Genomic DNA, 27390 nt, shown 5'->3' on the forward strand with positions numbered 1-27390 from the left:
AGAAAACCCTCGCGAGTTGTAGGACGCAACCGGTACGAAACTCTCGCGAGAGCCTCCCAACCGCCGGGAGCCTTCTAAGGGCACTAGTTCCCACCCCCTCAGCGCCGCCACAGGCTGCCCGCTCCCCACCGGCTTCCTCTGCTACCGCGGGGCGGGCCGGAACTTTTATCCATAGGAACGGGTTTACACAGTAGAGTGTTGCCGGCCGGCGTCAAGGAGAATAGAGTGCCATCCTCTTCCTCTCACCGTAGCCGCCGCGGAGCGGAGCCGAGCAGATCAGATCCAGGAGCGCGGTTACCGGGCGGGCTGGGTCTATGGTCGCTCCGCGGGCCGCTCCGCCGGCTGGTGCTTTTTTATCAGGGCAAGCTGTGTTCCATGGCAGGGAACTTTTGGCAGAGCTCCCATTAGTAAGTGATCTTCCGTCTTCTCGCCCGGGGCTTGTTCTTGGGAGCCGGTGAGGACGGGGCCTGCGACTCCCTTTGGCCTGGATCCCGGCCCCTGTCCCGAGTACCGCGGGGTCTCCCGGGAGGCGGCAGCGGCCGGAAGCGGGATGCACTTTTCTCTGGCGACTCCCCTCTCCCCGCCCCCTGGCAGCATTTCGGGGGTGGGGGTAAAGATGTGTGAGCGGGGAAGGGCGAGGGGTTAAGGAGGTTCGGTCTCCGGGGAAGGAAGGAGTTTAACTTGATTCCTGGATAAGCTAGGCCTGGAAGCGGGGTGGGTTGGGTGGGATGGGGTGGGATGGGCGCAGGTATGGAAAGTGCGGCACAGCTCGGACTCTGGGCTCTTCAGGACAGTTGTGGTTCGCTTTTGCCTGGGCTCTCTTTAGTTGTCGGCATTGTAGTCTTTTGTCATTGACCTTCTATCTTGAGTGAATTTAGTATTCCGAGGAGAATTTAGTATTCCGAGGAGAGGGTCCAGAATCAGTCTTGTTTTCTGCTCTGTAACCGCTTCCTGCCATTACCTTATGCCTAGATGGAGTTGTATGTTGGTTAGGTATAGGGCAGGTGCTCTCAAAATTTATTCATTTCATTAGTCTGTGCCTTATATTTTGTTTTAAGCAACTATTTTCCAGTGACTGCCGATTTCTTTAACCTATTTCATGAATAAGTTTTTGTTTTTGTTAGTGACCATGGAAGAACTAGAGTCATATTAAAAATATTTTCCCCTAAATACGTTTGTTTAGGCGGAAAGGTGGGTGATGCGACTAATTGAACTTTGACTAGGCTTTCCGCTGTACGGTTGAAAGGTGAACAGAACCTGGTACTATTATATTTTGGTGTAAACATACCTTAATGCCAAGAGAGCATTAGTAGTAGTAATTTAAATTTTGATTCTGTGAAGAAGATGGATTCCTATTCATTCTGTTTTTAGTCCTTTGTAAGAGAAGAAAAAAGAAACAATGGGTTTGGAAACCTATTTTCAGAAAACAGGTTTTCCTCTTGCTGTAAGTGATTCTGTGGTGATGAAATTCTGTAGAAGCCTTACTCATTGTAATATTGCTTGGGCAAAATTAAAATACAGAAAATTTACTGGAGAAGGGATAGTATTTTAATAAACTTTGAAAGAAGGAGAAAGAATTGGCAAGTAGCTAGCTGTTGATTATCAGAAGTTACAGCCATTTTTCAACTTAAAAAAAAAAAGATCCTACCTGCCTTTTGGTAAATGTTCTCATTATGCTTTCACTTATTGTTGGCGTAATAAGAACATATATCAGAGGGGGAGAAGGATCTATAATACTTGTTTTTTCACTTTTGAAATATAAAATTGTTATAATGTTAAATGTGCTTTTTTGAAAGTGTCCTTGCCGCACAATTCAAATAGTCCTGGAGGAAGGGGCCACTGAGATCTCTTGAGAATCATGAAGTGCCTGATCTGCAAAAGGTTACAAGTGAGAAAGACAAGGCGGTCAATTCTGGAAAAACAAACCAACAAAAAGATTACAAAAACCATTGCTTTAGGTGATTTTGGTAAAAGAGGAAAATTGACATGAACTATGTTGTGTATCGTGGCTTGAAGATGCGCATTTTAACATTTCTGAAATGAGCCTGACAATTTTTTTTCTTAGCACATGAAATAATGGTGAATTTTACAGTGTAATCTTAAATTTTTTAAGTGTTCTTGGTTTAACCTCCATACTATGTGCTGTGAGAAAAAACTTAAATATTTATGAAATTTATCTTTTTAAAAACCTGTGACTGTGAGGATGAAATTAATGATAATTCCAGAACATAGTGAATCACAGTATTTTCTAGAAAGTTGAAGTAGAGCACAACACATTCTTTGATCTTACTGCAGTAAAAGTAGGGCACTAAATACTAGGTGGTTGACTGAATGAATTAATGAAGAGGTAACAAATAAAAAAGGACAAAATCAATTCTGGATATTGTATCAAAGAGGAAACTGAAAATACAGTTACATAATATTAAGGAAATAACCTGATGAGATCAATATATATCCATACCTGTGGGATGTAGCCAAAGTTATAAACTAGCATCCAGAATAACTGACAAAGAATAAAAATAGTCAAAATAGTCTGCTTAAGAATATTAAAAAGGAAACAGTGAAATAAGTCCAAGGGGGGAAAAACAAAGACTTAATAAAGGTAACACTTATTAACATATTAAAAGGAAAAATAGCCAGAAATTATAAGAGCTGGTTCTTTGGAAGGGAAGATCAAAACGGTAGACTAAACTGCTAGTTGAATCAAAGAAAAGAGGGTTGATACAGAGATAAAAAATTAGGAATCAGAAAAGTAAATAAATCCAGATGTACCTTTAGGTTACCTCCATGGTAATAAATTTGAAAGCCAAAACAAATTTAGAAAGTTACCAAAGAGCTACCCCTTAAAAAATGCTCTGGCCCACATTATTTCATGGGTAAATGTTTTCCCATTTTCAAGAGAATCTGCTACTGAAATTATTGCAGGTCACACAGAAAGAAAGCTTTCCAGTTCTCTCTTTGAAGCTACAATAACACTGATAAAATCTAGAAAAGGTTGCACAAAAAACAATCTCAGTTTTGAATATTGATACAAGCATCATAAATTACTAACAAGTAGAGTCTAACATTACATTAGAAATACAGAAAATGGTAGTAATTTTATTGAAATATGGTTAGTATTAGGAAATCTGTTAATAAACAGTGAAGGCATCAAAAGACATCTATTAAAATTCAACATCTATTCTTGACTAAAACAGGATGCTTTCTTAACATGGTAAGAACGTCAAAGCATGAATAAGAGATATTTAATGGTGAAACATTGGGAAAATAGGGTGCCTGTTTAACATTGTTCTGAATTACTACTCAATACGATTAATAGAATGAGATATTAAAAATGACAAAATTGTCAGCCTGTAGAGATAAAATTAACTCGAAAATTCAGCTAATTGAAAAATTATTATAAACAGTAAAGGTTTAATGAAGTGACCAGTTACAAAATGTAAAAATGGAAAGCTTTCTTCTAAATGAATGATGGAAAATATAATTACAGTAGCAATATAAAATATGAAATACACAAGAATAAACTAAAGAAATGTGCGGGACCTATAGGAAGAAAATTTTTAAATTCTCTAGTAGAACATAAAGATTTTAATAAATGGAGTTTGAATTCTAGCACTTAAAGATAGCATTTCTCTCTATCGATCTCTAAGTTTAATGCAGTTGGGACTTGACATAATACTTCTAAAGTTCAAGTCTTAGAATAATAATTGTAATAGAATATTGAGAAGTTTTTCTAAAGAACACTAAGTAGCAAGGGGGATATTTTCCATATCAGATTTCAATAATTTAATCTTATGTTTTAAAATAGCATGGCATAGGAATAAGAAAAATTGAAAGAAAAAAGCCTTAAGTATATTAGAAAATGTAGGTGAATTTTTTTCTTTAATCATTTTGTGTCAGGGAAGGTCTTCCCATTTGTGACCAGCATAAAATCAAAGTTAAAATATGGGTTGGGGGGCGCCTGGGTGGCGCAGTCGTTAAAGCGTCTGCCTTCGGCTCAGGGCGTGATCCCGGCGTTCCAGGATCAAGTCCCACGTCGGGCTCCTCCGCTGGGAGCCTGCTTCTTCCTCTCTCACTCCCCTGCTGTGTTCCCTCTCTCGCTGGCTGTCTCTCTGTCACATAAATAAAAATAAAAAATCTTAAATAAATAAATAAATAAATAATAAAATATGAGTTGGTTTTGGGGGCACTTGGGTGGCTCAGTCGTTAAGCGTCTGCCTTCGGCTCAGGGCGTGATCCCAGAGTCCTGGGATCGAGCCCCACATCAGGCTCCCTGCTCCTGCTGGGAAGCCTGCTTCTACCTCTCCCACTCCCCCTGCCTGTGTTCCCTCTCTTGCTGGCTGTCTCTCCCTCTGTCAAATAAATAAATAAAATCTTTAAAAAATAAATAAATAAAAAATAAATAAAATATGGGTTGGTTTTAATAAGTCATATTTCTGTGTTACAAATAATTAAATATTAAGAGATCATGCTAAAGTTGGGGAATGTTTGCAGTTTATGTGACAAATGGTTTATTATCCATAATATGCAGATTATATGAGAAGAATCTCTTAATCGTGAAAAAGACCATTCCATTAGAAAAATTGTCATTGGAATTACAGTGTACAAAAAACTGTATTTGACCAATAAGGCATGGAAAAATGTTTAACCTCAGAAGTAAACTAAAAAACTGGTGTGACATATGGAATACAAACTAACAATGTAAAACAAAGTTATCAGCAAAACCAACCAATCAGTTCTATTTCTAGGTAATTATTTTAAATGTATTATTAATCAGATATGCAAGAGTGAATTAACAAAGCTATTTATTAAGGCATTATTTTTAATAGTCAGAAATTATAAGCTACATTCCTATAATAGGAATTAACTAAACGAGTAACAATCCATTCATAATGCTGTGCAACAATTTAGAGGTATGCTGAGTAACAAATTTGTTGACATCGAAAGACTTCCAGAACATACTGAATGACAAAAGCAAGTTGCAGAATAGTTTTTTGGGTCATTTCAGTTTCATATCTCTGGTTAATTGGCACTTGGCAGGTAGAGGAGGCTATAGTGTAATAAATTCAGAAGCAGCTTTTAACATGATGGGAATTTGTGAATTAGGGAAATTAAATACTGTAGTTACTCGTGAACAACTGAGAAAAGACACTTCAAACCTAAGACACCATCATTTGGTGCCAAATAACTATACCATTATTTTATGTATCATTAGGAAAAAATAAACGTGCTGCCAGTTAAAAGCTTAAGACATCACTTTCTTGATATCATAGTCTTAAAACCAATGAAATAACAATATAAGGTAGTGAGAGAGAGAACAGAAAAGAGAGAAAATTAGACTGGAATTTTTTTTCAGGGCATATTTACATTCATTAGTGAGATAATTCTCAGAGTTTAAAGAAATATGAAAAATCTTCCTAGGTTACTTCTTGCACTTTGTATTTCTCAGAATGTTCATAACTTGTTCAGTCTTAGAATGTTTTTTTTGTGACTTTGTTAGTTGATTTTCTGTAACGTGTCTTAACATCTTCATTCTTCTAGTTTGCAATGGATTTTGGATAAACAAGATCTGTTGAAGGAACGCCAGAAGGACTTAAAGTTTCTCTCAGAAGAAGAGTATTGGAAATTACAGATATTTTTTACAAATGGTAAACTTAAAAAAAAATTAATTGAAATGGTACAGTTGGTTACATCTGAATTAAAACTTCTGTATAGTAATTTGTGATGAGCTGTTTTAGTTCCTACTTGATATTTTTATTTATACATATATTCTTTTATAACTTATATTTATCTTTCTAAGTGCTCTAAATAAAGTCTTTTGTGAATCTTACATTGCAGAGACACTCAAGACAGTTTGAAAGTGTTCATTAATCTCCCTAAGCATTTATAATGTGTTAATAAACCCCATTAAGTTTGGCTAAAGCAAGTATTTTGAGGATAAATGGATTCTTTGGACTGACATCCTATATTGGTCATTCTTATCTTACAAGTTTGCTTTGGAGGAAGGGGATTTAGAGTCAAAAGATCCTTGCTCTGCCACATGGTAGCTTTGTTACGTGATCTTTCTAACCCTCAGTTAACTCTTCTGCAAACCTACTTCTGTGTTGTTTGGAGAATTCACTATGGACTTTTTAATAAACTTTATAAAGTGAAAGTTGTAGTGAGTTTGTTAACTATATAATATTTTCTTTTTATATTTATTCTAAAGATAAAAACATTGAAAATACTTAGAAGGTAGAGGGAAATACCTTTCATTCAACCTTCTTAATACAAGAATAGTGTTTGCTATGGGGCACTTTCTATTTTTTATTGTTATTTATGCATACCTATATTTTTTTTAACAGATTTGCAAATCCTAATACCAGCCCAGTGTGATCCAAGTAGAGCTTTATAGCATATGTAGGTTTTTCTCTTTGTTAAAAATTAATATAGTCATGATTTAACCATGTGAAAGTTACTGTTCAGTGTCAATATTATAATGATACCAGAAGAACATTTAAAACTTTATTATTTTTCTTTTAGTTATTCAGGCATTAGGTGAACATCTTAAATTAAGACAACAAGTTATTGCCACTGCTACGGTCTATTTCAAGAGATTCTATGCCAGGTAGGACTTTTATTTTGGGATTAGGTTACACCTATTTGAAACTCTTATGTAATGTTGATGAACCTTAGTATAAATGAATCACGTGTTTGCCATAGAATTATCTTGGTTTTTTTTCCAGTGTTTTCTATATGAATGACATTTAACTTTGTTTTATCATATTTTAGGTATTCTCTGAAAAGTATAGATCCTGTATTAATGGCTCCTACATGTGTGTTTTTGGCATCCAAAGTAGAGGTATGAAATAGTTTTCTGTTCTTCGTTAAAGTATAGTCAATGTACCTTGGTTAATCTGCCCTAGTTTTCATATTACCTATTTAAAAATAACGACAGATGGTGATTTATGCAAAATAGTGAAATTCATACAAATTCAAAGATATACATGTCTTTATACATTCATTTAACAAACACTTATGTAACATTTACTATATACTAAGTGCTATTCTGAGTCCTTTTACAACTATAACTGACTCATAATTTGACTTATAATCCTTATAAGAAACAGTGGTGTGTATGGTAGTAATATCCTCATTTCATAAAGGACGAAACTGAGGTACATAGAGATTAAGAAGCTTGCCTAAGATCATAGAGCTGGTAAGTGGCAGAGCCTGGGAGTCTGGCTACTAATTCCATGCTTTTAACTGCTTTGTTCTAGGTCCTCTAAGACATTTACTGTTTGGCACTGAGGAGTATTCCATAAGTGCCACACCTTCTCTACTATAACCTGAATTATAACTCCTCCTCCTATGACCCTCCTCCTCCTCCACATGCTTCCTGTGTTCTGTCTTCCCTCCCTGCCTCCTGATAATGGCTGTCTGCCAAGCCATAGGGAAAGCAGGAGGGAAGGCAAGGATTGAGTGTGGATCTAGTCAAATAGATTCCAATGAGGAATTGTTAGGGGAGAGAAATTAGGTGAGGGAGAGAGAAGAGAGATGGGAACTTGGAGCTGAGACTAAATCTCTGCTCACCTTATTTTCCTTTTCAGTATTTTTGAGAGAGCGCAGCTAAAATCCAGACAATAATAGGAGATATTGACTGATTTTCATTATAACATATGCAGTCTTTAAACTTACAGAACCTTTGTATTATGTACCTTAGATGTCCTTAGAATCGTAATTGTATTCTTGAAAATTGAATGTAATTTAAGCCTAATAGGTTTATATTCCTTTTGGTACTCAATTTTGGTTTACTTTTGTTTTAGTCATTATTTAGGATTATTTAAGACATCTTTCCTAATTATTACCTAAAGTAATGAGAGTTCACCCTATTAGAAATAATATTAAGACAGACTTTCTAGAGGTTTGTGGTTTTCTAGTTATAAGTGGTAGCTGAAAGGGACAGCCCGGTTGTTACTAAGTTCTTTATTGGGAAAAGCAGTGTTTATAAAAAGCCCATATTACGGGGTGATTTTTCCAAATATTACCATGTAATTTGATGTATCTGAAGCACAACCAGTATGGAAAATCGAGACAAAATCTTTATAATATAATTTCTACTCTTGAAGATTAATTTGGGGATTTTAATTTGTTTCGTTTAAGTATCTTTTGTTATATGATTTACTGAGTAAAAGTTTTCACTGTAAAGAATTTTGGATAAAGAATAATCCTAGTTTGGGGCGCCCTGGCTGGCTCAGTTGGTAGAGCATATGACTCTTGATCTCAGGGTCGTGAGTTCAAGCCCCACATTGGGTGTAGAAATATTAAAAAAAAAAAAAAAAAAAGAATTAGTCCTGGAAAAAAATGTATCCCTTTATATTTGGTTCTAGCATTATTGTTTTTAGTCTTTAACTGTGACCAAATCTTTCTGTGTTTTGTCCAGTTGTGTGGGAATTATATAGAAATGACTTTTAAGATGTCTGAGGCATTTACTTTTTAGTTTCAGTTACTATGGTTTGAGGTTTAAATATAAATATATATATACCCATACATACCCACCTCACCCCTCAAAATAAGGATGTAGGTTGAAGACTACATTTAGTTTAGTTCCTTTTGTTGAATAAGGAACCGATTGATTTTTCTCTTTTAAAATAAAGTGAAGGCTTTAGTAATCTTATGAGGTTAATCAAATTAAATAAGACAATATAAGACAATATATGTAAGGTGGATCATAAATTTTAGTTATTTTTACAATGGTGGCATATTAAATTCAAAGAGGAAATGGGAACTGACATTAAGAGCCTTGCGTCACCTGGGTGGCTCAGTTGGTTAAGCGTCCAACTCTTGATTTCGGCTCAGGTCATGATCTCCGAGTCGTGGGATGGAGCCCCCCATTGGGCTTCCTGCTAATCACAGATTCTGCTTAAGATTCTGTCCCAATCCCTCTGCCCATTCCCACTCACACTCTCTCAAAAAAAAAAAAAAAAAAAAAAAGGAAGTCTTATGGAGGGTCTGGATGGCTCAGTCAGTTAAGTGTCTGACTCTTGATCTCAGCTCAGGTCTTGATGTCAGGGTTGTTAGTTCAAGCCCCGTGTTGGGCTCCACACTGGGCATGCATGGAGCCTACTTTAAAAAAAAAAGGAAGTTTTATACTATATCATTCTATCATTCTTGTCTTCCTCTTCCAAATAGAATAATAGTTTCTATGGTCTTAAATTCTTTTGGTGATACTAAAGTTTATCTTTTAGAGATTCAGCCATTTTATTACTAAGTAGTATGAAGTATCTGTTCATTAGTCCAGGTTCAGTTGAATAGAAAGCGTACTTAGTATCTTTCTTGCATTAAGTGTAGAATCTAAAAAATCTTTTTGGAAACTATTTGGAGTGCAGAAAACTGGCACTGTTGCTTTAGGGCTTGGTTTCTAATTTGGTATCTGTCAATGATGTTAAATGACAAAATTATTTAAACATTTGTCTTATTGCAGCAATTTTAAGGAAAAGTAATACGTTTGGAGATTTAAGTACTTCGTGCCTGAAGTAGATAGAAGATGAAAAACAAACTATAAACATGGGGGGGACATAGGAAATACTTTGCTTTGAATAGACCCAGATATCCTTAGGTTCATTGGATTACTATGTATCTGATCTCATCCACTTTTATTTCTCTAGGAATTTGGAGTAGTCTCAAATACAAGATTGATTTCTGCTGCTACTTCTGTATGTAAGTGCAAAAAGTATATCCTGCTTTAAGGATGTAATTCTTTAAAAAAGCTCCATAAGACCTTAATGTTTTTCAATTTAATGAGACCTATGAAAGATTCATTCGGTTTATTAAATCTCCTGTGGTCACATTTATGGCTAGTGTATTTGGCTAAAAATAAAGTTAAAATACTAAAATTTTAAAAACCACTTAATAGTATTATGTCCAAGACATTACTTTTAATACTAAAAATGCATAGTAACTATTGTCCAAAAACGTCAACTCAGTGGTTCTTAATTTTAAATAATAAGGGTAAAGAAAAAACTTATTTTCCAGTTTTATTGTATTTTATCTCTTCATAATGACTAGCCATTGTGTTATTATTGTGGGTAAACTGTTTCTTTAGTAACTGTAGTGTATGTATTTGATTTGAATTAACGTATTTTGCCTCCATATTGAAAAACACAGTGCAGGGGAGAAAAATGCTGACTATAGTAGTCAGCCCTGGTTCTAAGTAGCAGCTGTATAACCTTGAGCAAATTGCTTTACCTCTTGGCTTTAGTTCTTTTTCCAAAAAGATGGGGTTTAGCTGCCTTGGAGTCATGACATTAAAGGAAATAACCCTGTAGACTAGTAATTGTATAAAATATTGTATACAGGGTATTAACATTATGCTATGCTCCGTCTTCATAGGTTAAGCACAAAGGCAGCACCTAACAAAAGATGAAAAATAATGCAGAATTTTTTTTTTAACTTATGTGATCTTGCACAGACGAGGCAGAACATTTGTTGTGTTTTTAGGTTTGTGAACCAGACTAATTTTCATATTTTTGGGTCATTCCCTTTTCTGAGAAGACTGTAATAATCTAATTCAGACTTTTCCGTGCCTTATTTTACTCTTCTAAGGATAGCAGAGTAGTAATCAATTTTGCCATAGAATTTAATATAGCGGATACATCACATTGATAAGTATTGAATTGCCCTCTGGAAAATTGAATTATTAAAAATTCAAAAAGAACTGAAGGAAATCCACCAGAATGTTAGAAGTGCTCATCTGCGAGTAGTGAATTCTAAGTGCCTTATTTTCTTCATATGTCATTTTTTGTTTTCCAAATTTTTTAGAAGGTGTATATTTTTAAAAGTGAAAATACCGCGGCACCTGGGTGGCTCAGTCGGTTAAGCATCTGCCTCTTGATTTCAGCTCAGGTCATGATCTCAGGGTCCTGAGATCAAGCCCCACATTGGGCTCTCTGCTGAGTGTGTAGCCTGCTTGAGATTCTCTCTCTTTTTCTCTCCTCCTGCCCCTCCCCCTGTTCACACATGTGTGTGCTCTCTCTTCCTCTCAAAAAAAACCCAAAATGTAAAATACCTATTACTAAGGTTTATTTCTCATGCAAAGCCATAAAGTATATTCATAACAGTATTTGGTTACCAATGAGTAGGAAATTGTTACAGTAGAATAGTTTTGTTTATTTCATAAATGTTGTAGTGTATCATATAGACCCATACAGCTTAGGCTTCAGATTTCAGCTCCTTTGCTTTCTATGTGGCAAATTGAGCAAAATACAATATCCGTGTCTCAGTTTCCTTATCTGCAAGATGAGGATTAATAATACTTACATCAGAGGGTGGTTGTGAGGATCAAATGAGTTAATACCAGTAAAGCTCTTAGATCAGTGTCTTGCTCCGTGTCTTAGTTTGCTAGTCCTGCCATACAAAGTGATAGAGATTAAGTGGTTTAAACAACAAAATTATTTTTTCATGGTCTTAAAGCTGAAGTCCAAGATCAAGATGTCAACAAATTAGTTTCTCCTGAGGCCTCTCTTCCTTGTTTTCAGATGGCCACCTAACGTTATGCTATGTCCTCACATGGCCCTTTCTTTGTGTGTGTGCGCACCCTTAGTGTTTCTTCCATTTTTAAGGACACTAGTCCTATAGAATTTGTGCCCCACTCTTATGACCACATTTAACCATAAGTACCTCTTAATTACCTATCTCCAAATTAGTCACATTGGGGGTTAGGTTTTCAACATTGAAATTTGGCAGGGGCAGGGAGCACAGTTCAGTCCGTAATATTCCGTAAACTTCAGTACCTACTTATCATCATCATCAATAACAGCATTGTCCTCACTGGAAACACCATATTGGATGCAGTGGTGAATACAAAGATAAATACAAGGAATTTCAGGGCAATATGAACATAAGACATGCATATACAAATATTAATACAAAAGAAAAAAATAAGTGTCATAAAGAATTAGAGAATGCAGTGAATGTTTTGAGTGGTAAAAGGTTATTTGTTAGATGAATCTAGAAAGGCTTAAATAGAATTTGGTAAAGAAAGATAGATTTTGAACCTGGGGAAATGTCGGGGAAAGATAGTCTAGGAACCAGTTTGGTCAAAAATAGAGAAAACTAATGAGTTACATTCAGTGAATGGTCAGTAAAGAAATAGCTGGGAAAAGTCCTACCTGGCTAAGGCCAGGTAATAGAGGGCCTTCATTGAAGACTCTGCAATTTGTTCTGTTGACAGTGGTGGTACGTTTGAAGGCTTTATTTCTCAACATGAGGATAATGGCAGAATTGTGTGTTAGGAAGGTGAATCTGGCAGCATAATGTAAGATGAATTGGAGGAGAATGTGAGTTGAGGTAGAGTTTAAAGTTTTTCACATGCTACAACATGGGTGAACCTTGGGGCACCTGGCTGGCTCAGTTGGAGTACATATGACTCTTGATCTCAAGGTTGTAAGTTTGATCCCTACATTGGATGTAGAGATTACTTAAAAATGAAATCTTTTTTTTTTAAGCAAATTTCTTTTCTCAGCATTTTTTTAAAGATTTTTTATTTATTGAGAAAGAGAGAGCATAGAGGGAGAGTGAGAGGGAGAAGCAGATTCCCCGCTGAGCAGAGAGCCTGACATGGGGCTTGATCCCAGGACCCTGAGATCATGACCCGAGCCGAAGGAATACGCTGAACCGACTGAGCCACCCAGGTGCCCTTAAAAATGAACTCTTAAAAAAAAAAAAAAAAAAAAAGGATGAACCTTGAGTACATTAGGGTAAGTGAAATAGGCCAGTCACAAAAAGATAAATACTTAATATTATGAATAATCGAATCAACAGAGATAGAAAGTAGAATAGAGGCTATTAGGGTTGGAGGGAGGGGAAAGTAGGGAATTGTTGAATGAGTATGGAGTTTCAGTTTTGTAAGATGGAAATTCAGGAGGTGGATTGTGGGGATGGTTGCACAATTGTGAATGTACTTAATACTACTGAACTGCATACTTAAAAATGGCTAAAGATGATAAATTTTATATAATGTGTATCTTACCACAATTTTAAAACCACCTAAAAAAATCCCTCTGAAATACATATAAAACTGCAAATTGTAGTCCGTGCTGTCACCATAGGGTGCTGTGAGAAATAAAAGTTAACAAGTTTAAAGTAGAAAAATACTATTTTTAAGTTATTGAAGTGACCCAGGTGAGTACGAATGAAGGCTTAAAATGATGTCTTAGCCCCCAGCAAGGAGAACAAGCAAGCTAGATTTGCATGATAGAGTGAGCTGGACTTTTGTGAAAAGCAAGGGTTTAAGAAAAGCCAAAAATGATTTTTGAAGTGTTTTGCCTGGGCATTGGGAAGGTGAAGGTGGTACCAGAAGAGGAGAATAAGTGGGTTCTGAAAAGAGTTAGATTTAATCTTGGACATTCTAAGTGTAAATATATCAGTAGAACATCTTAGAAACGTGAGGCCAATGATAGAAATATGGGACTTGGTAAATTTTAAGAGATGGAGTTGCCTACTGTCTTGTGCTGCTTAGAAGATTAGTACCAAAAAAAAAAAAAAAAAGAAAGAAAGAAAACCTTTGGGTTTGTGATCTTTGAGAGAGAATGTCACTGTCATTAAACATTATGGGGTAGGGGTTGAAGTCAGATTGCAAAGAACTAAGAAGTGAGTAGGTGCTGAGAAAAGGAGAATCTAACTGTATTACAAATACGTGAAATAACCTCAGTGAAGGGGGTGAGGGGAGGTGCTGACATGAGTAACTTTAGGAAGAAGTACAGTCTGTAAGGCTAAAGGCAAAAGGAACTGCACATAAACACCATACTCTAGTTAATAAATTTGATACTTAATGTAGGTACAAGTTAACAATTCCGGTACTGCTATACTTGTATCTGGAATTGAACAATTCCAGTAAATATATATATCCATGGTAAATGTTGATGTTGAGAGCCAGGTTTCTCACTGCTGGAATGAGAAAAACAAATAAGGAGAGGAGGCCAGAAAGATCCACGTAGTGACCAGAGTTAGAGACATCAGTATGAGCTCATGCTTACCTTGACATAAATATACATAAATATTTATAGATACATGAATGTGTGTGTGTGTGGGTGGGTAGGCGTTGTCAGGTCAGAGGGTCTACAAACAATGACATCCCAGTAGCAATGAGTTCTCCTAGTGTTCAGATCTTTGTTTCTAATACCATTCTCCAATAAAAGGAGCTAAGTCTCCTTGGAGAAATGACTGGGACAGGGAATATACAAGATAGACCTGGAGCATGGTGCCAATAAGTAAAGAAGTGCTAAAAAAAATAAAATAAAAAGCCAAAAAACAAAACACCTGCCTTAATGGGGATATGTCAAAGGGACACATAACCCAACTGAAAGAGCTCTCAATGGCCAAAGATAGAAGAATTTGTACAACAGCAGCAACAACAGTAATACTGGATTATAACCCAAAGTATAAAAAAAATCCGAGTCTTTACTGTTATAAATAATTATTGAATAAATGGGGGAGAAGAGACAAATCTCTAATACAGAAGAATTTCATATAATTTATATAGCTAACTATACCTTCAAATAGGGAAAGCATAAATTTCTACTTCTTAAATGTTTGTTGTGCATAGTGACTTCCTTCTAATGTGTATATTATGCAAAGGGAAGGGGAAATAATTTTATAGTAGAGAAACCCAACAAACAGTACCTCAGCTAGGTGATTAAGGTTATTATCAACAGTGATAAATCACTAGTAGTGTGTACCTTTCATGCGATATGATGAAATGGCACTTCACTTCTCTCATCCTTCCTTCCCAAACCCACAACCCCAGTCTAAACATTAAATAAACATCAGACAAATTCCAGTAGAGGGTCAGGCAACAAAATAATACTTGAGAAAAAAAAAACTTGAAAAAAAATTAGTACTCTTAAAAACTCCCAAAGTCATCAAAGTCTGGAAAACTGTCACAGCCAAGTGAAATCTAAAGGAGACATGACAAGTAAATGGAAAGTGGTTTCCTGGATGAGAGCCTGGAACAGAGAAAGGACATTAGAAAAAAACTAAAGAGATTTGAATAAACTGTGGACTTTAGTTAATATATGTTTATATTGGTTCATTAATTACAACAATGTACCATACTAATATCAGATGTTAATAACAAGGGAAACTGGTGGGGGGTTGTTTTAATCTGTTCCAGCTGCTCTAACAGAATACCATAGACTGGGTGGCTTAAACAGTAGGCATTTATTTTTCACAGTTCTGGAAGCTGGGAAGTCCAAGATCAAAGTGTCTGCCTTGATCAGTTCCATGATTGACCATTTGTTTCCTGGCAAGCAGAAAGCCGCCCTCTCATTGTGCTCTCGCATGGCAGAGAGAGGTTGCTCTTCCTCTTACAAGAACACTAATCCTGTCATGGGGACCCCACCCTTATGACCCCACCTAAACCTAATTAACCCTCTAAATTTGGAGGTGGCTCCAAATCCCATCACACAGGTGTGTGGCTTCAACATGGGAATTTGGGGGGACGTAAACATTTCAGCCCGTAACAGGCAGTATATGGGAACTCTCTATATGTTATCTTTTCAGTTCTGTAAATTTAAAAATGTTCTAAAAAATAGTCTACTTTTAAAAAGCAGAGGAATATAATTTGGTAGAGGTTTTATGTGTTTTTGTTTTTAAGAGAAATTTGAGTGTTTTAGTAAGTGATGGGACAGATTTATTGGAGGAGAAATGGTTAAGGGTGCAAAAAAAAAGTATGAACTGTCGGTTGAGCGGATGAAAAACAAATACACAAGTGATAGAGGTAGCAGTAGAGAGGAGGGGTGTACTTTCCTCCCAAGTTAGAAAAGGACTAGAAGGTAGAAATTCAAAACACAGAGCTATTTTATCTTGGAGTAGGAGAGAGGTTAACAGTATGAGGTAAATCTCAGAAAGTTACGTGTCATGGTTTTGGAGTTAGGGATGCAGATTTGTTTTATGTACAGAGATATGTACCTTGTTGAGTAGTTACCATTATGTAAGTACCTATTTTACTTGTACACTTTACATCTTGTTTATATCACAAGGATTTGTAAAACTCAGAAATCTTAATATTAGGTATGTTTTCAAATAAAAGAGAAAGAAAAGGAAAGCTTTTAGTATAAAAGCTTTAGTATATTTAGTATAAATTTAGTATAAATTTCCTAGTGTCAACTTTAAATAGTTTAGGTTTCAAATCTTGGCAGATGTTACCTATCTAAATTAGTTGTTAGGTTCCTCAGTTTACAAAATAAAACTTTTTGAAAATAAAGTACATAGAATAAATGAAAAAAATTTTAATCTCCGTGTGGTCTTAGGCTTTATGCAAATGGAAGGGATCACAGAACAGATCCTCTAGAACATCACTTGATTTAATGAAATGCTGCATCATAGTGACTTGAGTACAATTTTCTCAAATAGTAGTACTTAAAGGTGTACACTAATCATTTTCAGGAGATAGAGGATTGATAGCTGACAGTTTTTTCATTTGTTCTTAGTGACAAAGAATAGTAACTGTATGTATGTGTTTGTGTTTTGAAAGTCCTAGAGAACTTTGCACATATATTTATGCTTTTATTAAAATATATTTTTGATAAAGAGGTACCTATTTATTATAGAAAGTGCAGATTGGTAAAAAATCCCTAAATCTCAGATGACCACTATTAACATTCTTTGGTTGTATTATCCTTTCAATTTTTATATATATTTAGAAATATATACATCTATATATTTGAACATATACACAACTTGTGTTCCTTCTAAGCTAAATTTACTGGAAAATAAAACCAATATCATTCTAGAGCTGGAAAGATTTTAGAGATGAAAATATCCGGGTGATTTTTTCCCCCGACCCCTTTATTTTTTAAGCAGCAGAATGCTTTTTTAATAAGTATATAATTAAAGCTCTCTAATTGTAATATAGATGGGGGCCTAGGGCTTCCCGCCACTTAGTTCTTTCCCCTTGCCTGAAAAAAAAAAAATCTGGGTTCCCTAAGCATCTCTAAGAGCTCTTACTAAAAGTGATTTAGCCCTTCCTCTAATATTCTACAACTGTGTTAAAGAAATTTTGGTTTAGTTTACTTTTTTCATTTTCTTAGTTTAAGTCATTTTTTGTTTTCTGCAGTAAAAACTAGATTTTCATATGCCTTTCCAAAGGAATTTCCTTACAGGATGAACCATGTAAGTATATTGTATAAAATAAAACTACTTGTCAAAGCTGTATATAAAGTAGCTCCATTTTATGTTAGAATAAACTGAATAGTTTCCTATAAATGGCAGTTTCAAATACTACAAGAATATAAACTTCAATTCTAAATTAAAGCTAAATTGCTTCTACCTTTAAAAAAGTACTTAATAGCAATGGATATCTACCCTTGGTGCCCATTAAATCACTTTGAGAATTTTTTAATAATGCTGATATCAGGGCATCTCCAGATCAACTAAAACAGAATTTTTAGGCTTGAGGCCTGGGGACTGGTATTTTCTAAAAGCTCCCAGGTGATACTAGTGTGTAGCTAGGGCTGAGAACTACTATAATGGAACAATATGAAAACCATATTTGAAACTTGACCTTAATTTAGAAAGTCAGTTTCTATTAACATTTTTAATAGGCATGTCCCTTTTCTACCTTGCAAGGGATTTCATCATCCTGTATAAATTGTGTATGTTTCATTTTCAGTATTCTTTCCTTTTATTGATTTGTAATATAATAAGAGTAACACCTAAGTGGAGATAATTGCATTTTTGCATTTGTTGAGTGAAAAATGTTTTAGAAAATCTGAAGTTTACACAGGATATTTTAAATTAGATTAAATTTAAATTAAATTAAAGAATGCTTATATGAGCTGACTTTTCTATAAGGAGCATAGTCCTTTATAGTCATAATTGCATGCATTGTATAATAGTAAAAAAGTAATTTTTATTGCACATGTTCATTCTGATATAAACTACTGTGTATATTTTCTTGATTTAAAAAAATTTAGCAAAAATTTGTGATACATTACTATGATGTATAAATTGTTATGTAAGACTAAGTAGACTCACTAATTTGTTTCACATTGACATTTATAATCTCTTTTTTTAAAACAGATATTAGAATGTGAATTCTATCTTTTAGAACTAATGGTAAGTATATTACTTCCTTGTGATTAATAGAGTAAAACTTATTTTCAAATTTAGTGAAGTCAGAAATTATTTAAAGAAATTCTTTATAGGGAGGTACATTTTAAAGCCATCTAAATGATACATGATGGTGAAATCAGAGTACCTAGTAGCATCATCCCTATATCCTCTCAGAAGCCTGTAAAATAATTTGTATATCCCACTTAGGATGGGGAAATCCTTCTGTTCTGTAGTAACTATAGTGAAAGGATTGCAAGCAAACGAGTCAGGACATGAAGCCACTGTAAATTATTTGCACAATTTGTGTATGTGTGTGGTGTTATTTAAAGATAGATTATGTCTTTGGCAGAATTCTGCTCCTCCAGTTGGGAATTACGGATTTATAGGCTAATAAGAGGTTTCAGTGTGTTGCAGATGTGACACTTTGAGTCTCTAAGGGAATGGATGCTGACTGACTGCCAACCGATTTACCAAGGTATATTCCAGAGAGAGCACTGCCTTCACTATTACAGTAGAGTTTAGGGCTGCCATACTGCTTGCGTAAGAGAATAAGAGGGAAGCAAGCATGAGTTAGAGAAATAACGTTTTGAAATACACAATTACAAATCAGTTGGGTAATAATAAGTTTCTGTGTTGTAATAAATCTGTTTTTATACATACACATTTTTTAAACTGTTTCTAGGATTGTTGCTTGATAGTGTATCATCCTTATAGACCTTTGCTCCAGTATGTGCAGGACATGGGCCAAGAAGACATGTTGCTTCCCCTTGCATGGTAATTAGAACAGAAGTTATTCATGGTATAAATGTTACTAGCTAGGAAGGTTGACAACTGAATATGAAGTTTAGTATTTTTAGAGTAATTAAACTAGTGTCCCAAGATACTGTATGTTGAGTGAAATATCTGCTTGTTGAATTTTAATTAACTATATTTATAAATGCTAAATTGATAAGGATCTTTATTCGATTAATATTTCCACCAAAATTTGATCCTTACAAAAAAAAAAAAAACCAGACTGTTTACATGAAAATTAAGACAGATTATCTTTCAAATAGAATACTTTTTGTTGGTATTCTGCATATTAATTCATTGGATAATTTCTGGTTTCCTCTGATTTCCTAATTTTTAAAAAATTGGAAAGTTCCTTATTGTAATTTACTATAAGGTTTTAAGTTTTAAAATCTAGTTAGCTGTAATTTTATCCATTAAAATATGCTTATTCGTTGTCATTTTCATGTATCTTTTTCCCTTGATGTTTCCACCTTTGTATCTATCCTTCAGTAACGTAAGAGACATAAATATGTACAAAGATGGGAAATCTGACCCTCTCTGGGGGGTAATGTACAATCATACAAGGTAGTTCTGATTTCAGTAATAATATGATTTACATTTCTATAGGAGGATAGTGAATGATACCTACAGAACGGATCTTTGTCTACTGTATCCTCCTTTCATGATAGCTTTAGGTATGTAAGCATGGTATGCCTTTACTAGTTGAATTGTTATAAGCTTATTTAGGTCATCCCCCGAAAAATTTCACTTTATTATACTTTTACGTTCATATGGTTCATGAAGTAATAGACTAATCTTTGCATGTGAACTTGTAATAATATGAAATGCAACTTACAGAACTCAGAGTTATTGTCCCTCTCACCCCCTTCTTTTAGTAAGTTTTTGGTTTTTGTTTTTTTCCTAAGTCATTTAAAATAATTTTGACCAGTGTGTGAATAGAACGTTTTTGTTCAGGAGGAAAAGTTCAGAATTAAGCCTGCTAATATTACTCGTAAATTATATAGAATAACTGGGCCTGTCTTTTATTCCCTGAGCCTAGTTAAGTCCTCAGAGGTCTAGTAAAGGGGCTTCTAGTCAGGGCCTTGCTGGAGGGAGAAGTTAGCTACCATTTTATTTGTGGGATGTAGCATAATGGGTTAAAAGGCAGTCTTTGGACTCAGATGGTCCTAGGTTTAAACTTTGCTTTCTTTACAATTGTGGGAAAAGTATTTAACCTTTCTGAGTTTGTTTCCTTAATTATAAAATGTTGGGGATACTAACTCCATACAGAATTGTTGCGAATATTAAATGAGATATCTTATAGAACACCAGTAATGCCTCCCGTGTATTAAGCACTTACTAGGTTTTTTCCCATTCTTTTTCCTATTGATGTCTATGATTCTGTCCTCTTGATTTTCCCCCTATTCTTTTACCACCCAATTTCTGTTTAAATACACAACTTCTTTTAACCTGTACGTACCATTCTCTGCTCCCATTCTTACCTTTATTTAAGACTTGTCTCAGATATCACCTCTTTAGTGACACCCTCCCCATCCCCAAACTTCCTGCATCACCTTAGTCCGGGATTAGGATGTCTTTTCTAATTTACTCTGTGTATGCCCTATTACGGCATTTTCCACTGTATTTTAATTACCTGTTACTATAATTTCAGTTCTTTGGCCTCTCAGTCCCTCTCAGGCCTACACCCTACTTTACAGCTTCATTTGACTTGGGTCAACTACTCTGTCAATTCACATTTGAGTTACTATTTACCTGGAATGTCATCCTTCGCAAAATCATATGGGTAACTAAACCAGGGAATATAACTCCTAAGCTGGTGTGGGCTCAAGGTAGCCAAGCTGCTGGTAGGAATTATATTAGGCAAAATTATGATGTAGATTGTTGTCTCTGGGTTCTTTTAACTGTTTTTGTTAGTTTATATTGTGTGTAATGTATATATAGTTGACCCTTGAACGACGTGGATTTGAATTGTGCAGGTCTACCTATTCACAGGTTTTTTATAATACTGTAAATGTATCTTCTCTTCCATATGCTTGTTTTAGTAACATTTTTTCTCAGCTTACTTTATTATAAGAATACAGTGTATAATACATACACAAAATATGTGTTAATAAACTATCAGTCAGGCTTCTAGTCAGGAGTAGGTTATTAGTAGTTAAATTTTTGGGGAGTCAAAAGTTACCTGCAGATTTTTTTAACTGTAGACGGGTTTGGCACCCCTAAGAATCATGTTGTTCAGAGGTCAACTATAATTACTGTATATAGTGCGTTATGCTTTTTTCTAAGCTCCATGTGATTATAACACTGAATTTGGTACTGGGGTGCCCAGTGTTCACTTGACTTGATCATGGGCTAATAAAACAGAAGTAACACACTGCTTTTAATTGAAATACCAAAATATAATCAACGTTGAAATTTATCAGCATATTATTGGCATGTATATGTGTCAAATTGACTTTTGGGTTTATTTTGACCAGTCCTTTGTACCATTGTTCAAGATCATTTCCCTGCTCTAGTTTCCTCCTTGGATTTTTTTCCTAACACGCCCTGACTCTCAGAGCAACTGTACCATCCTTAGTATACAGCAAGGAGCAGGGGATGTCAAGAACCTTAATACAGAATAGTAATTTTTCTGTCTGTATTAAGTTGATGGGATGGTCATTGGTAACTAATAGGTGAATCTATGTAATTTTTAACAAGAATATTGGAAAATGCACATGGAAATTTTAAGTGAAAATTTTGTCTTTAGTTCTAAGCCCCTACATTCCCCATTTGTGGTTAAACATGGGCCTTTTTCTCTCATTTTCTTTCCAGCTTGTCTACATGTAGCCTGTGTTGTACAACAGAAAGATGCCAGACAGTGGTTTGCTGAGCTTTCTGTGGATATGGAGAAGGTATTCTTTAAAATTCCCTTAGTTGAGGGGCACCTGGGTGGCTTAGTCGGTTAAGCATCTGACTCTTGATTTTGGCTGTGGTCATGATCTCAGGGTTGTGAGATTGAGCCCCATGTCGGGCTCTGCCCTGGATGTCGAGCCTGCTTAAGATTCTCTCTCTCCTTCTCGCCTTTATCCCATTTGCACTCTGTTTCTCTCTAAAACAAAAATTTTAAAAATTTAAAAATACATTAAAAAACAAAATAAAAATAAAATTCCCTTAAATATAAACTTGAACATTTTAAAGTTAATATGATGTTTACTTAACATGTCTAAAATCTTATGATGTCCACAAGGCTAAGAAGATTTTTGGTAAAAAATATTAAGAAACATGTTTGGTGAGAAGAGTTGATGTTGACTGTTCAGGTTATATTTCTCTTTTGGATTTAAACAATACATTTAAACAGAATTGTAAACTTCTGGTTTCTGAGTTGCAAAGCTGCCTCTAATTTCCTGGATTATTTTAAAAGCTACTTAGAGACCACTAAATACTACTATAAACTTTTGTAACACAGCCTGTCTCCTGACAAAGTGGGTTTTGCCCTTTTTCTACCTTTTCTGCTGAAATGCTGATAGCATTAGAATCAATCCAGTGTGAGGTCTACTCAGATGAGAAAGAGGGCTGCTTTGGAAACTGGAGACGACATGTAGAACTGCCAGTTTTTGAGCACCTTAACTCATGTGTAGTTAACAGAGAACAAAACAATGTCTTTCATGCACCATCTCGCATTACATTGTCGGAGACAGTTGCCATGAGAGGAGTGTGCTCTGTAGTGGCATACTCCTTCGTGATTTAGGCCTCTGTTCCCGGTACCTTCACTGTTTTGTTTTGGTTTAGGATATTAGCAGATAGAAGGGAACTAACTGCAGAGATGGGTAAGGATGGACGGGGTATACATGTTATAAGGTGAGAGGGCAGAAGGAGAAACCTACAGAGCAGTGCGGTAAAAATACTGCTTTCGAGTTTATCAAGATTATCTAATAGTCTCTGTCCTTGAGTATTCAGATTACATCTTTTCACTGTTTTCTGGAGGATGTGTGTGGTGTATATTCTTTATATACTAAATGTTGCTTGATATTGCCACTGAGAACTTTTCAAATATTTACTTCTAGATTTTGGAAATAATCAGGGTTATTTTAAAACTATATGAGCAGTGGAAGAATTTTGATGAGAGAAAAGAGATGGCAACTATTCTTAGTAAGATGCCGAAACCAAAACCTCCTCCAAACAGGTACTTTGTAGACTTTAATTATTGATTTCACTTAGTTATATATTTCATATACATTATCATATTTTTCCATAGATTATGTTGTATTATTTTCATGAAATTACTTCCAAAACTTCATGATTTATGTAACTTTTAAAAAAATCTGACTTGGCATATTGACAGTGTCTCATTTTAAAAAATACATTAATCTGATTATCTGTTAACTTTTCCTAATGCAGTGGCAGGTCTCTTACAGGTATCCCTCAACATATGGCTGGCAATATACTGTACGTAAATTTAAACAGAACAGAATTAGGCTAGTTCATCTGAAATTCAGGGATAAAGAATTCTGTAGTATCCTGTGTCTGTTTGACTCTGCGACCTACCCCGCTCCACACACACACTGTACTGGCTTTTATCCTGTTTTATAAATTTCAGTAGCTGTTTTCAAAACCTTAGGTTTTTTATCAAGTTTCAAAACTTGATCTGATATTGTAAAAATAAATAATTTTGGCTCTTGAGCGACCTGAAGATCCATGGCACATAGTAACATAATATTGCTACCTATGAATCACTTGTGCTAAAAGGGTTTTCTTTGGTTGTGTTTTATAGGGTCTTTTCATTTAGTTCAGTGGTTCTCAGCTCTTGCTGTATATCAGATCATTTAGAGTAGGAAAAAAGGTCAGAAGGGAAGTAAAGAAATGCTACCCATCTTAATGATCACGAAAAATAGTTAAGTTATATAATGTTAAGATAGATTTGCAGGTCTGATAAGTTAATGTTACCGTTTGGAAAAAATTAATACTTGACTTTTACAAGGAGCTGTTTAAGGCAGTCATTCAAACAGCTACCTTTGGATGCATTTTTTGCAGAAATTCCCTGAGTGATTCTCCACTAGTGGCAGGGCCTGAAGCTGCAAGATGATGATGGACAAGATAAGGCAATAATCCTATTGCTACAGTTACTGGTATTTTCAGTTTTAGTCATTTTTATTTTAAGTATTCAGCATTTTCCAGGAAATTGCCATTTTTCTTTCTGACTTAACAAAAGTTTGCTGTATTTACATGTGATTTTATTTTGACTTTGGACAATAATTTTTTGGGAAGAACACCTCTTGATTTTCATATTTAATAGGAATAAGATTTTATATGTAAAATTTTACAGGAAATTTGTTCAGAAGAAGCTCTAATCTCTATGTTGAGTGATACCTGTAATGACAATGAAATCCCATACCCTTATTTAAATTTTTTGAGTGTATATGGACACTAACTTCCAGAATGCTTGTTATGTGTGAGGGTACCAAGTTACATAAGAATAAAAATATAAAACCAAATGTTAGTCTTCTGTATTTTAATTTTCTACATCTGTGTCTTACAATCAGGAATGCCTTTGTTTTGTAGAGTTGTACCACAGAGTAACTAACTTTAAAAATTAGTTGGCTTATTGGGGTGTTGGAAATGAATCTTTTAATTGGTATAAAATCTCTTTCTTCCCCACTTGAACAGTGAAGGAGAGCAGGGTCCAAATGGAAGTCAGAACTCTAGCTACAGCCAATCTTAAAACATTCCGAAGAATTCCATAGTGGACCAGTTGGAAATAAACCATTGGACAGATTTCAGTTATGTCTTCAATGGAACACAAATGAAAATGAATAGCTTGTTTCTGTCAAGCATATTGGGAAGTGATTTTATTTTTGCAAAATAAGTTTTTCCTTACCTAATTTGATTCTAGTACATAATTGATTACAATCTCTTGATTATAAAAGCATGGAAAGGTTCTAAGGGGACCTACAGACAGACTTACATAGACATTTCAAAATTAATAGCTTTGATTAGTATACTTTTTTCTTAATTTGGATAATAGAAATTGTAGCTTTTTATTAAGCCAGGAAACATGAAGCATAATTTGTTTAAAATTCTCTTTGGTCATTGAAGGGCCAAAAAAGGACATAAAAAGTCAAATATATGAGGGGTTTTTTCCCTCCTTAAGTTAAACTTTAAAACTGTATTTAAGGAATCAAATCTTACAAAATCCTGGAAGATTTTGGTAATGATGTTGATAATTTCAGGGAAATTAATCAAGTACCTATTGATTTAAAAATGTATTTTATTCAATAGTTTTAGTATCTTGCCATGGAAGATACTAGCCCAGCCTAGCAGAAAAGTGCAATATGTATAGCATACTTTGACATTTGAAAAGTTATATTAATTCCGTAACCATTTTGAAATGCTGGGCAAACTTTAAAAAAAAGAATCCTACATGATGTTATTTTTATTTGATTCACAGTTAATCAGGCATTTTCAAAGCTAATTGGATAAAACACCATAATATGGTTGAAATTTGGTAACATTTTAATGTTAATTTTTACTCTACTGTGAAAAGCTTTTTATATGACATACACACCCTAGTTTATTTTTGTGTCTTAGTGTGGATTTACAAATTTACTACAGGTATCCTGAGCCAGGAACACAATCAGGTTTCAGGCCAGTTTGATACTGGCTATTCTTAATTCTCAACAAGTGTAGGAGTTTGGACTAAATGTTATGTCAGTGGGACTGTGCTGTCTGTGGAACTTAAAGTAATCATTTTCTTCAGATTTGAAGGAGAGTGATAAAATTTGGAGTCATAGGATGTTGATGTACAATTTAAGGATTAAATTTTTTTATAAATCAATTGTGAACAATGGATTATTAAATTAAATGTTGACTTCCTAGTATAAAACTGCAAGAATAAAAAGTAAAGTTCTCCAGCTATATTGACTAGTGTCTTGAATTATCTTTTTGAATCTGCTGCCTTATGTTCTCTGAGAGTCCCTTTTCCTTTAGATCAGTATTAAAGTCTTCTATAGTTTGTCAAGTGGGTAATTTCAAATGGCTTATAAACAGACTCTAGAGTTCTGCTTCCTAATGGAGAGGATTAGATACGTTGGAAAGGAAAATTATGTGTAAAGTCAGTACCAATGATATATATAGGTCACGTGGTTTATCGGGCAGGATAAGAGAGGAAAAAAGCTCTCCTTGGGTCTGAAAGAATTAAGGTGGGTTGGAAGAGCAGACTGATTATATATCACAATCATTGACTTGACCCTAATTTTTCATTTAAGCCCACCTTTTATTTTAAAATTTTTATTTTGAAAATTAATACATAAGACTTGCAGATTTGTTTTCAACCTCTTGTTATAGAAAATTTAAAACAACTGATGCAAGAGTAAATAAAATAGTGTAACAAACCTGTGTTGTTACCCAGTTTCAACAATGATCAGTTTATGGCTAATTTCATTTCATCTAAACTCACATCCACTTCCCATATAATATGCATATTATTTTGAAGCAAATCCAAGATACCATATTTCACTATAATTATTTCAGTATGTATTCCTAAAGATAATGGCCCTTAAAAAAACTAAAAGAATATCAAAAAAATAATACCTAAAGAATTACTTAAAATAATGTTGTACTATCAAATATTCATTGCCCAAATTTTCAGTTATAAATATCATGAAAAATAGTTAAATCTAGTCAGATCTAAATAAGGATAAATTATTGCAATTAATTAATAAGTCCTTTAAATCTTTTTAAGTTCATGGATACCTCCTCCATCTTATTTTTTAAATTTCCCTTTTTGGCTTGATTATCTACTAAGAGTATCCCACCATATGGATCTTGCTAATTGTATCCTTGAGGTACCATTTAACACGTTCCTTTTTCTGTATTTTCTATAAATTGGTCATTGAATCTAAAGGCTTGATCAAGTTCAGATTTAAAAAAATTTTTTTTGGAGCAGGTAGACTACCATATAAGGTGTCTTCCATCAGAGGGCATATCATAGCTGGTTGTCTCCTTCTGTGATTTATCAGCCATTGATGACATGTATTGCCTTTAAAAATCAAATAGTGCTAAAAAATAAAAAATAGTGCTGTAGGCTGCACTGTCCAGTGTGATAGCCACTAGCTACATGTGGCTATTGAACACTGAAAATGTGGCTAGTCAGAACTGATGTGCTGTAAATGTGAAAATACGTGTTAGATTTCAATACTTAGTACAAAATGAAAGAATGCAAAATACCTAATGTTTCTAATGATTACACATTCTAAATGATAGGACCAAATAAAACACTATTTAAAGTTAATTTCACCTCTTTTTAAAATGTAAGACAATTAAAGATCACCTAAATGGCTTGCATTATAACTGTTGGACTGTGCTGCCCTTAAGACAAGGAAAATGTTAGACCCTGACCCATTCTCCCTACTGCTCATTCCTGCTCCCCAGAGCAACTTTTAGTTATTTCTTCGCTGTTGTGTTACTTCCACATTTCCCAGTAACAAGCATATAACTATAGCATTTATGGAGCACTTAGGTGACAAG

General features: G+C 34.7%; 2 protein-coding genes across 3 annotated transcripts in view; one reads left to right on the plus strand and one right to left on the minus strand.

Annotated features, from left to right (window-relative positions):
- Positions 1–95: 95 nt before the first annotated feature.
- Positions 96–25779, plus strand: CCNC (cyclin C). 2 transcript variants are annotated; one of them, XM_026511746.4, is made up of 13 exons: positions 115–407; positions 5542–5648; positions 6523–6607; positions 6772–6841; positions 9648–9699; positions 17096–17151; positions 18061–18096; positions 18776–18867; positions 19492–19559; positions 21700–21779; positions 22932–23050; positions 23899–23993; positions 24532–25779. In XM_026511746.4, the coding sequence occupies exons 1-12, from the start codon at positions 376–378 to the stop codon at positions 23948–23950; spliced, it is 849 nt and encodes a 282-aa protein (XP_026367531.1). In that variant the 5' UTR covers positions 115–375; the 3' UTR covers positions 23951–23993; positions 24532–25779. The 2 variants fall into 2 exon arrangements, with proteins under 2 accessions (XP_026367530.1, XP_026367531.1); XM_026511745.4 differs by lacking the exon at positions 23899–23993 and having other exon boundaries at positions 96–407.
- The window catches only part of TSTD3 (thiosulfate sulfurtransferase like domain containing 3), a 40555-nt gene continuing 16930 nt past the window's right edge, over positions 3766–27390 (minus strand). Inside the window, exon 5 of the mRNA XM_057311167.1 lies at positions 3766–4112. The gene's annotated coding sequence lies outside the window, so the exon portion shown is untranslated. The remainder of the gene's footprint in view (positions 4113–27390) is intronic.

The sequence above is a fragment of the Ursus arctos genome, unplaced genomic scaffold (assembly GCF_023065955.2).
Source record: "Ursus arctos isolate Adak ecotype North America unplaced genomic scaffold, UrsArc2.0 scaffold_13, whole genome shotgun sequence".
Taxonomy (NCBI): Eukaryota; Metazoa; Chordata; class Mammalia; order Carnivora; family Ursidae; genus Ursus; species Ursus arctos.

What these genes read in the sequence shown, in the direction of transcription:
- CCNC (XM_026511745.4), top strand. Translation starts at nt 376, where the DNA reads ATGGCAGGGAACTTTTGGCAGAGCTCCCATTA. An exon ending in TCTATCTTTTAGAACTAATG is followed by an intron (nt 18,097 to 18,775) that starts GTAAGTATATTA and finishes AACTGTTTCTAG; the next exon opens with GATTGTTGCTTGATAGTGTA. An exon ending in TTTCTGTGGATATGGAGAAG is followed by an intron (nt 21,780 to 22,931) that starts GTATTCTTTAAA and finishes ATTTACTTCTAG; the next exon opens with ATTTTGGAAATAATCAGGGT.